Source organism: Hyperolius riggenbachi, chromosome 4 (assembly GCF_040937935.1).
Source record: "Hyperolius riggenbachi isolate aHypRig1 chromosome 4, aHypRig1.pri, whole genome shotgun sequence".
Classification (NCBI taxonomy): Eukaryota; Metazoa; Chordata; class Amphibia; order Anura; family Hyperoliidae; genus Hyperolius; species Hyperolius riggenbachi.
This window is the reverse complement of record NC_090649.1, coordinates 370,258,478-370,270,780: the sequence shown is the minus strand read 5'-3', so window position 1 is coordinate 370,270,780 and position 12,303 is coordinate 370,258,478. Positions and strand designations below refer to the sequence as shown.

The following is a 12,303-nucleotide window of genomic DNA, read 5'->3' as shown; positions in this document are numbered from 1 at the left end:
TTGAACACTACGTAGCAACATTCTGAATAGGGCTTAACACCTGGACCAGGATTCTGGAAGTGGTTTGGGACAATCCCACAATTTCGCCAGCTGCGGCTTGATAGCAGCCTTTTTTTAAAAAAAATGTAGTGCAGCTAGCAAATTAGTTAACCCTGGCACTGCCTGTGTTCTCTTACAAGATGATTCAAGAGAAATGCCAATGTCCTGTTATAGCAAATACATTTATTCTCTTGCAAATTGATATGGTTCTAGACCTTATTCTTGCCCTTCTGTGCCTTTGAATCACTCTCAGCTGATACATAACCAATTCAAATGGCTCCATCTTCTCTGTCAGCAATGATCTGACAGGAATAACGACAGAGCAGTGAAGAAGATAACTAATCCTAAATGTAACGCTAAACCACGCCCACTTTCATTTTCATGAATTGCACTTTCTTCCGTTTTATCGCATCATTACCGAATGATTACCGAATGCTCGCTGACAGCTGTAGATAACTTTGATGAATCCTGAAATCAACTTATCGAGTTCGGTATTTTACTGAGCTGTCTGTAATTGATTTGCTAAGTCTTGATGAATCGAGGCCATGATGCCTAAGGACTTTTTCAAAGAGTGTGTTGATTAACAAATGAACATACATTAGTACATTGCCTCTAGTCAATGTGTTTCATATTTCCTTAAACACTGCTTCATAAATACCTCTTAATTGGTACTGGAGATGTATTTTTACAGTGCATATAATGTTACAGTTTACTGGCAGCATGGGTGGGGTAATGTTTTCAAAAAATACTGCATTATCTGCAATAAATCTTTTTTATTGTCTCCATCTCCTTGTCCCGATCCTTGAGTCTTGCTTGGTCCTCTCTGCTCTGCTTTCTCTGCCCACTCTCTAGTCTCCTCCAGGCCTCATTATTGGCTGGGCATCAATCCCTATGGACATGGAAGGTCTATATTTAGAGACCTACAGATCTGCATGGGAATGGAAGTACAAGAGCCAAAATTGTAAGGTTGTTCATATGTCCAACAGAGAATATTAGTTTTTTTAAAACTGGTTTGAATTCCCAAACCCATTGATCCAGGCATGTCCAAAGTCCAGCCCTGGGGCCAAATGCGTCCCAATTTCTGGTGGTCCCCAAAGTGCAATACAGTTGGTAATTCCATGTGGGCCTTAGGCCGTAGCTGCAGTGCCGCATACAGTCACTGATTAGCAGCTGTTACTGTGCTAACTATACACAGGATATGGGTTTCAGAACATTTACAAGCAAAATAATCACTCAAGTAAGCTGTTCCTGAATAACTTTATTTCAATATTACTTTTCTTACCTTAATTATATTATTAATTACTTTGGGAACATAAAAATGTTACTTAGATAAGGTGAAACAGGCGAAAAAGCTTTGTGACTCATCCCCAGTGTGTAACCTGATGTCCGAGCATCACACACTAATTTACCTTCTCATTATTGATTTCCTTGAATTGGGGTTCCCTATAACATTTCTTATTTAGTTGATGAAAATCAGTATTTTAATCTGAAATTAAAAACACAGCACATCTTTTAAAAACTAAAGTCATTGCCCTACAGATGTTGGAAATATTGCATGTATGGATAACATGCATATACATGAATGGGCTGTAAAGATGTTCTGTGTTTGAAATGAACTCTAAAAAGTGATTCTACCATGTGAGGTGTACAATTAGTATCCTAAATACTGTCAGAGACATGATGTATAACTGTTTATGATGTATGATTTATTGCAACATGCTTGTTTTCCGATATCCTTCCATATGCTTCTTAGCTCTGCTCTTAATGCTTTATTTAATGTCAAACTAACTGAAGAATGTCTTCTTATTCCAGGCAATTAGGCAGGATGTGGTTAAACAAGAAAATAAGCTGCGCTATCTGAAAGACAGGCTGGCTGCACTTACTGAGGTGGCTCTGGAGACAGAAGTGAGAAAGCACAATGGTGAACTATCCATACTGTCTGACAGTATGAAATCATTCCTGGACTCGCTCAGTGAGGTGTGTTGCCTATGCAGTGTGATGCTTTATCAATAATGTTGGTTGTATTCTATACCGACGGCAGACATTCACTAAAGCTGCATTTGTTTTTATTTGGGAATTTTTTCTCATGTAAAGAAATAGTGTGATTCTTAAGTGTTCATTTCAGTACTTCTTCCATTAGGTACATGCTTACAAGGCGAAAAGGGATAATTTGCATATTCAGTAGTGGAGCATTGTGGGTAACCACAAATGTTCACCTATAGCTGAATTATTGCACATTTTCTTTTGCTTTAAGAAGGAAAATTTCACCAAGCATTGCTTGTTAGTAGGAGGGCATTTCAGTCTCTTTTATCCCCCTATACATTCCTAGTGGTTTGGGTCACCCTGAGCTGCTTGGTTACTCTGTTGTACTGGTCCAAGCTCTATCCCATACAGCCATATCAATCCCTGCCATGTACTGATGAGGATCAAAAGCCTGAAACAGGCTGTCTACATGTGGGGTTGGTGTGGCTGTGTAATATTTAAAGCTATAGGCTTGCTATACACCAGTGGTTCTGGATGCCTGCCTTGCTTACAAGGGTGAAAAGGGATAATTTGCATATTCAGTAGTGGTGCACTGTGGGAATTATTGCAAATTTCCTTTTGTTTTAAAGGGATACTGTAAGGGGGTCGGGGGAAAATGAGCTGAACTTACCCGGGGCTTCTAACGGTCCCCCGCAGACATCCTGTGCCCGCGCAGCCGCTCACCGATGCTCCGGCCCCGCCTCCGGTTCACTTCTGGAATTTCTGACTTTAAAATGATAAGCAAATTAACAACACTGGTGCACTGGTCCCTTCATGTGCAGAGTTCACCCTCTGGAGAGATAAATCCCTCCGGAGGGGAAGGCAGGTTGAAGGCCAAACTGTAGAGACTTTAATTAAACAACCGCCACTCAAAAAACTGTCTGCAAAAATATTTATTAGTAGAAGAACACGTGAAAAACCATCCCTCTTAAAAGGTAACCCTTTAAAAACAAGACGTGGGTTTAGCACACAAGGAGTACTCCTGGACACAAACTCACAAGCCACCTTTCAACACACATCCACACTCAGATCTGAGTCGGCCGACCCTAGTCGCATGTGCGTGTGTACCTAACTGGGAATTGCATTAACCAGCAGGACAGTCTCAGCGTAACTCTTCACTTCCAATGAAGCTAATACAGTGGGCTCCTTAGATGGATAAGATAGCCTCTCACTGTCGCTGCACCTTGTCCATATTGTAATGGTATAAGCATTCCACCCAGCTTGTCTGTTCAGACGGCGTGCTCCCTCTCATAGTGCATCAGCATGGTCCACAGTTCTCTGAGCACACAAAGGTTTCCCTTGTGGGACAACAAAATGGGTACCTTGTTTTCACCTGATTCCAGGCAGTCCGCCGCGGCGTCCCGCGGCCAGCAGGTACCTGCAATCACCCAAGGCTCTCCGTCTGTCAGTGCAAGACGCTGTTAGTAGATTTCGGCTTGTGGCGGTCCGGCTACTCCTCTGACCCAACGTCTCCAAGCCCCGCCCACATACGTTACGCCCACTCACGTGGGCTTCATCAGTGTGATTCTGCGATGGTGGCTTGCTCGGGCAACTCCTCCTCCTTTTCATTCCCATAGCCAAGCCTCGCTCTGACCTACTTCCTGGCATTGTGCGTTTCAGCATTTTCTTACAGGGTGCTTCCCTGGATACCACACAAGCCAGGCCTCATTCTGAGTTGTTTTCCGATGTCTTGCGTTTCAACTCTGGACCATCCACTGGCTCTATGCGTTCCAGCATTTCCTCACAGGATAGTTCCCAGGAGATAATCACACCCAGACCTCATTCTGGGTTTTGATCCAACAGTTTGCGTTTCAACAGTCATTTTCAAGGAAGTTTCCTTGGCCACTGGAAACCTCATTTGTCCAGAGACACACTTCCCTGTCTAAATAGAGGTGTTTTTATGCAAACTTGACACACACACAGACTCAATTCAATGCAACCCAACAATTTTCACACAACCACTGCTATCAATGAATCATTTTCAAAAAGAGTTATTATTTTCAGGATTTAGGCATCTGCTAAGTAAACGGGACACATCTATCCGTGTCCATGCGCAGGTACTACCTCCTTATAATGTAGTTTACTTAAAAGGATACGGGATGACATATTGCAAGTACCCCCTGCTTGATTTCATGCTTATCTCTCAATACTCTTTCAAAAAATGTACCAAATTTAGATCTGCATTGAGTCCCCTGGGTATTAGCGTCCCTAAGTTGTAAATCCATCTGTTCTCTATTTGGTACAGTAATTTCTCATGGTCTCCTCCCCTGTTACTCCTTCTAGGCTTAATGATTCCCTTGAACCTAAGGCACTCAGGGTCACTATTGTGGAAAAGGGCAAAATGTGTCCCCAGGGGGCTCTTTTCCTCAGCTGTATTGATGTTTGTCACATGCTCCCCTATTCGCTCCTTTAACATTCTTTTTGTCTTTCCAATATATTTCAGGCCACAGGGGCAGGTGATCATGTAGATGACCCCCTCAGAGTTGCAATTGATGAAACTTCTAATTTCAAATTGTTTGTTTCCTTTTGCATTCTCAAATGTTTTGGTCTTATCTACCAATCTACAGTACCTACATGACCCACATGAAAACATACCATTAGGGATAGGGCCCATGAAGCCCCTACCGGCATCTTTGTCCCTATTCCTAGAATACACCTCTGACCTAACCAAAGAATCCCTCAAATTCGGAGCTCTCCTGGGTGTCATCAATGGGTATGGGCCAACAATACTCAGTAGCTCTGGATCCAGCCTCAGGACGTGCCAGTGCCGTTCTAGCACCCGCCTGAGCTGGGGCCAGTGCGACCCATATGTAGTGATGAGACGCATCTTTCCATCATCACCTTTCTTTTTCTTTTTATTGTTGACCTTTAAGCACGCCTCACGCTCTAACCGAGAGACACGTTCCAAAGCTTGCCCCAACACATCATCCGAATATCCTCTCTTCCTAAAGCGTTCGCACATTTTCGCCGCCTCATTTCTGAAATCTTCCTCCTCCGAACAATTTCTCCTCACTCTAACCAGTTGCCCGTACGGGATACCCCATTTTTGACACCCAGGGTGAAAGCTTGAACTGTGCAAATAAGTATTGCCTGCTGTTTCCTTTCTAAACACAGTAGTTTTTAATCCAGATTCTTTCTTCATGATTAAAATGTCCAGAAAAGAAATTTGTTCAGTATTAACTGTATAGGTAACCTTTAAATTGCGGTCATTGTCATTGAGACCTCTCAGGAACTCATCCAAAAGTTCTCTTGGTCCCCTCCAGACGAGGAAGACGTCGTCAATATAACGAAGCCAGAGGGCCGCGTGTGCGCCAAAGTCCCCCCGGGGGTAGACACACTGTCTCTCCCAAGCACCCAGGTGCAAACACGCATAGGATGGCGCACACGCGGCCCCCATCGAAGTCCCCCTCGTCTGTCGGTAAAGAGCTCCATCTGCCAGAAAACAGTTGTTAAATAAAACCAATTCCAAAAGTTTCATGACCAACCTATTTCGACCACCCATCCATCCTCTGTACTCCTGTAGAAAATACTTAACCGCTTCCTCAATGTCAATTCCTACCAATAGGTCACCTTCCTTAACTTCAAACTTCTGGATCAAGTTCAACAGTTCCCTTGTATCCTTGATGAAAGATGGGAGCTCTTCCACTAACCCCTTCAGATTTTCATCTACAAAAATTCCTACTCTTTCCAAGGGTCCCTCTATTGCTGCCACTATGGGGCGCCCTGGGGGATTTTCGCTATTCTTATGAATTTTTGGGATCAGATACAGTATAGGTTTTTTGAAATGGCTTGGCTGCATATATTTTAATTCAGCTGCAGAGATTACACCCTCCCTATACGCCTCCTCCACAATTTCATTTCTCTTTCTGATAATGTCTTGGAAGGGGTCCTGTCTCAGCTTTTCGTAGGTTTCTTCATGTCCCAATTGTCTGTTCATCTCCCGAAAATAGGCCCCCCTGTCCCACAGGACGACATTACCACCTTTGTCACTACTGCGCACAATCACATCCTCGGCCTCCCTCAACTCGAGGACTGCCTGTCTCTCTTTAGGGGACAGATTATCTGCACCTGGTCCCCACTGGATACATTCCAGGTCCCGACTTACCAAGTCCGAGAAAACCTGAATGTTCTTATCCATAGAGAGAGGAGGCATGTACCTCGAGAGACATCTCAGGCCAGACTGACCAGCACCTGTTCCTAAGTCGCCCTGGGGGACATGGGGCCCCCCCTCATCCAGAAGACCTTCCAAGTCCCTAAGGACTTTTCTCTCTTCCAGTGATCTGATTCCTTCCTCAACATCTTGGTTTTCTTCAGGGGACCCAGGAGGCAGTTTCTGTTTATCCGAATACATCTTCCTAAGCAAAACTCTGCGCAAAAAAAATTGTATATCTTTGAATGTGTCAAAAGGGTCCCCTCCGCACACGGGGGAAAAGGACAACTCCTTGTTCAATACGGACACATGACGTTCCTCTAACACAAAGCCCGTGAGATTAAAAATATTATTCCTGTCTCCTAGGTCCCCGTCTCCTGAGGCTCCCTCTAATCCCTGTTCTCTTTCCCCTTCCGATGAGGTTGTACCCTTTTCTTTAGAATGGATTGGGTCTCCTTTCCTTGTGTCTGTTTCTTTTTCTTGGATTGATGTTTGGACCTCTCCAATATTTGCTTCCTGCCAATTCTTCCCTTTCCTACCATGGCCTCTTCTTCTTCTTCTTCGTCCTCTCCTGTGTCCCCGCCATCTAAAAAAGAGACAGGTCTTGCAGAGGAGGAGGAAGGAGATCCTACTGAGTCTTCATCATCAGAGTTCCTGCCCTTTCGCCCTCTTGATCTAGATCTAGCTCGACCCTGCTGGCAATTGTAATACTCTCCCTGATTCCATTCCTTGACATCTATCTGGAATTTATTTTGTTTAACCAATTTAATCTTTTTTTGTGTGATTTCTACCTCCCGTTTAACCATCTCATTGAGTCTGGTGAATTCACTGTTAGATCTATAACCCTCCAATCTTGCTATGCTTTCCTTGATTTCTGTTTTCAACTCCTCCAACTGTGTAGTTTCCTCCTCAATGGTCATGCGCATAACATTCAAATCATATGCAATTGCTGCTGCCTTCCACCTTGGGATAAACCTAGGGTTTCTCAGATGCCCCGCTGGGACAAATCTATTCCTCATTCCCCATGGCACTATTCCTTTTTCCACATATGATTGCATTGTAGATATACTCCACTTGCGTCTTAGATGTCGAAGAGTTAGTTTCTTATGAATTCTAAACAACCTTTTGAGGTCCACAGTGTCTTCCTGATCTTCTATATTGCTCTCCTTAAATGCTGCCGAAATATCCGTATCAATCTCAGTGCCCAGAACATAGGCCATGATCAGGGCCGGATTTGTACTTTTTACCGCCCAAGGCCCACTACCTTCAGCCGCCCCATGACAACAGCGGGATTAGGATTTAGGGTTTTTGGACATAGGATATTAGGGTTAGGAATTTACAAAATAAAAAAGTGGTTAGTGGAGATTAACGGCTAGGGCTTTTGGAAATTTAGGGCGAGGCTAGGCATTGGAGAATAGGATTATGGGAAAAAGGTTAAAATTAAAGTGGCGTTGAGATGGTACACTGGGCTTTATTTATACTTACCTGGGACTTCCTTCAGCCCCATAAGCACTGTGTAGCCTCCCTCGCCGTCCTCTTCAGCCCCTCAATTTATGCAGTATGCCTCACGGATATCCGGCTGGCAGTGCTCTTCTGCGCAAGCGCAGCTCAGCAGCATATACACCCCTCCTTGCGCTACCACGGCCAGGAGCATTCTGCACAGGTCACTCCCAAGGACAAGAGCATTGCAGGGTCACGCGCATCGCAGGGGATTACTGGGAGCCATATCGCTAGAACGGAGGGGGCAATGAGGACGGCGAAGGAGGCCGCAGTGCTCATGGGGTTGAAGGAAGCCCCAGGTAAGTATAAATAAAGCCCAGTGTAGTCAGGTTAGAGATTCTGATCACAAGATTAGGGTAATTCAATTGACTGAGGACATTGACTATGTTCTCTGTAAAGTGCTGCAGAAGGTATCAGTGCTATATAAATACATAATAATAATATGGTAGACATTAGACTATAAGTATCGCAGGGATTATAGTTTGAGCTCCTCTGAGGACAGTCAGTGACATGACTATGTACTCTGCAATGTGCTGCAGAAGATGTCAGTGCTATATAAATACATAATAATAATATGGTAGGACATTAGACTATGACTATGGTTGGATTAGATTGTGAGCTCCTCTGGGGACAGTCAGTGACATGACTGTACTCTGTAATGTGCTGTAGGAGATGTAAGTGCTATATAAATACATAATAATAATAATATGGTAGGACATTAGACTATGACTATGGTAGGATTCGATTGTGAGCTCCTCTGAGGACAGTCATTGACATGACTATGTACTCTGTAAAGTGCTGCAGAAGGTATCAGTGCTATATAAATACATAATAATATGGTAGACATTAGACTATAACTATGGCAGGGATTATAGTTTAAGCTCCTCTGAGGACAGTCAGTGACATGACTATGTTCTCTGTAATGTGCTGCAGGAGATGTCAGTGCTATATGAATACATAATAATAATATGGTAGGACATTAGACTGACTATGGTTGGATTAGATTGTGAGCTCCTCTGGGGACAGTCAGTGACATGACTATGTACTCTGTAATGTGCTGCAGAAGATGTCAGTGCTATATAAATACATAATAATATGTGAGGACATTAGACTAGGACTATGGTAGGATTAGAGTGTGAGCTCCTCTGAGGACAGTCAGTGACATGACTATGTACTCTGTAATGTGCTGCAGAAGATGTCAGTGCTATATAAATACATAATAATAATAATAATAATAATAATAATAATAATATGTGAGGACATTAGACTAGGACTATGGTAGGATTAGAGTGTGAGCTCCTCTGAGGACAGTCAGTGACATGACTATGTACTCTGTAATGTGCTACAGAAGATGTTAGTGCTATATAAATACATAATAATAATAATATGTGAGGACATTAGACTAGGACTATGGTAGGATTAGAGTGTGAGCTCCTCTGAGGACAGTCAGTGACATGACTATGTACTATGTAAAGTGCTGCAGGAGATATCAGTGCTGTATAAATACATAATAATATGGTACAACATTAGATTATGACTGTAGTATGGTTTAGAATGTGAGCTTCTGTGAGGACAGTCAGTGAAAGGGCTATGCACTCTGTAGAAGATGTCAGGGCTATAAAAACCACACAATAATATTATCATAGTACATCAGAATAGAATTATGGTGCATAATATAGCAGGACATTAGACTGACTATAATAATAAAAAGAATACCCCATACAGTATATGAATAGCTTTGTGTGTGTGTGTGAAGGTGAAAGCAGAGCCGGATTAAGGCCAAATGGGGCCCTAAGCAAAGTGGCAGATTTGGGCCCCCACTCTCTCAACCCTTCCCCCCCCCCCCCCCCACATACATAATATCAACATAGAACTGAGGGTACCTTTGGCTTCTGGCACCGTGTGTAGCCACCATAAGTCTTTGAAGAATCAATGTACTATATACACATGACACACACACACGTTCCGGCCAGAACCCGAAGTTTGGCCACTTCACGTTCTGGCCGGCCAATGTGCGAAATGGCCGCTGCGCTACGGCCAATGTTAGAAATGAAATTATTCCTGAAAGCTTAATGTATTTTCCGGCCGTCTCGCTGCGGCCAAATATATGAAAAGTGCATTAATTTAATGAAGTGAAGCCGGCGGCAATGTAGCAGATGAAGCCACCGGCTTTAGCGCTCTCTCTTCCCCCTGCCTCTCTCCTGGCTGCCGGCGGGACATGCGTTCTGCAGGGGACATCCTGCCGTTCGTTCCTGCAGAGCGGGTGCTGGCAGAAGCAATGTCTGCAGCCTCCCCGCTCTGCTTTCCTGGCGAGATGAACGACTCTCGGGGACACGCGTGTCCCCACCGGCTGCCCATAGGAGAAAGAGAGGCAGGGGGAGGAGAGAGCACTGAAGCCGGCGGCTTCATCTGCTACATTGCCGCCGGCTTCACTTCATTAAATTAACACACTTTTCATACATTTGGCCGCAGCGAGACGGCCGGAAAATACATTAAAATTTCAGAAATAATTTCATTTCTAACATTGGACGCAGCACAGCGGCCACTTTGCACATTGGCCGGCCAGAACGTGAAGTGGCCGGCCAGAACGTGAAGTGGCCAAACTTCGGGTTCTGGCCGTAACATATATACAGTATATATATATATATATATATATATATATATATACAGTATATATATATATATCTACACACATACATATATATATATATATACATATACACATATATTATTATTTTATAGTATTTATATAGCGCCGACATATTACGCAGCGCTGTACAGAATATATTGTCTTGTCACTAACTGTCCCTCAAAGGAGCTCGCAATCTAATCCCTACTATAGTCATATGTGTATCAGTATCATGTAGTGTATGTATTGTAGTCTAAGGCCAATTTAGGGGAAGCCAATTTACTTATCTGTATGGTTTTTTTGGGATGTGGGAGGAAACCGGAGTGCCCGGAGAAAACCCACGCAGACACGGGGAGAACATACAAACTCCTTGCAGATAGTACCCTGGCTGGGATTCGAACCGGGGACCCAGCGCTGCAAGGCAAGAGCGCTAACCACTACGCCACCGTGCTGCCCTATACATATATATGTATATATATATACACAATATATATATCATATTCCACAATAATGAATTGACGAACAGTCTGTCATTTATATTGCTGAATGCAGCCAGTGCTGCCAGTCTCCAGGTTCCTCTTCACGCTACATGTCACTGACCTGCCTCAACGTGTGCCTGCGCTCTCTCACAACTGAGCGAGCAGCGAGGACCGAGGAGGGAGACGGGAGAGGCAAGCGAGGGCCAATGACGTCAGCAGTAACTGATGTGATCACGTGGACGGCGCAGGGGACGCCGCCGCACACTGATTGGCTCTCTGTCGCTGAGGACTGGACTGGAGAGTGTCTGTTTGCCATGGCAACAGCGACGCTCAGCCAGCCAGCCTCAGTGTTTCTTTTGTAGGCAGAGCGGAGCGCCGGGAGTGGGCAGTACGGCCACGGATAATTTTGTTCACAGGAGTCAGGACAGACTGACTCAGCACATCATGGGGCCACTCATAGGATCCACATTACAGCGCAGCAGGCTGGCAGCCACAGCATTGTGTGCGGCTCAGAGGGGGGCCCTTTAGACAATGAATGAGGCCCCAATCAGGTGCTTGAGGTGCCTGGTTGATGGTCCGGCCCTGGGTGAAAGGGACATGACTGTGGGAGGAAGACAAGGAAAATGCTGCCTTATTAACAACATGAAAAGAGAGCCTGGGCTGCACGGAGATAAGGGGAGCGTTAGAAGCCAGCTAGCAGGACAGGAGGGGGGGTGGAAGGGGGGCGACAGGCAGCAGTGTTATAGCAGCTTCAGAGGTCCCAGGCTCCGGGAGAGAGGAAGGAGGAGACAGCTGGTCACTCAGGACTCCACAACAGCGTAGGGTAAAGTGTGCAGAATGCCTGCAGTTCTGCACACACAATTCTCCCTCCTCAATCCTCACTGAGCTGTTTCCATGTTTAGTTCCCTAATGCCTACCCGTCTGCCACAGTGCCACTACTGCTGGCTTCTTCCTCCTCCTCCCTCCTCGGCTCAAATCTCCCGGCTTGTCTCTTCTCAGTCCCGCCCCCCACTGTCATAGAGGAGGGAAGGAGAGGGGCGCTCTGCTCCGTGCTGTGCAGCATGCAGGGGGGACTGGAGGACAGCGTGGCAGCAGACAGCTGATCTGCTGCTGGTGTGGGACATCCGCCCCAGCTCTACTGTCGGCAGGTTTCCGCCCTAGGAACCGGCCTAGGTGGCCTGTGCGGAAATCCGGCCATGGCCATGATGGCTATTTAAACAACCAAGGAGTATATTCTTTAAAAACAACCCACCTACCGGTGACTATATTAAAAGAATCCCTGCCCTGGGTATACCCCCCTAAGGGATGGTTAAATCACCTCCTTCTTTGCAAAAAAACAAGACCGCGCAACACAGTTCTCACAAATGATAAGCAAATTAACAACACTGGTGCACTGGTCCCTTCATGTGCAGAGTTCACCCTCTGGAGAGATAAATCCCTCCGGAGGGGAAGGCAGGTTGAAGGCCAAACTGTAGAGACTTTAA

General features: G+C 45.0%; 1 protein-coding gene across 12 annotated transcripts in view; it reads left to right on the top strand.

The window, feature by feature from the left end:
* Positions 1–12,303, top strand: part of SYNE1 (spectrin repeat containing nuclear envelope protein 1) — a 707,535-nt gene that overhangs the window by 281,247 nt on the left and 413,985 nt on the right. For all 12 annotated transcript variants that reach the window (XM_068232018.1, XM_068232025.1, XM_068232014.1 and 9 more), the window contains one exon: positions 1,852–2,016. In XM_068232018.1, coding sequence (XP_068088119.1) covers positions 1,852–2,016 — 165 coding nt within the window. The remainder of the gene's footprint in view (positions 1–1,851; positions 2,017–12,303) is intronic.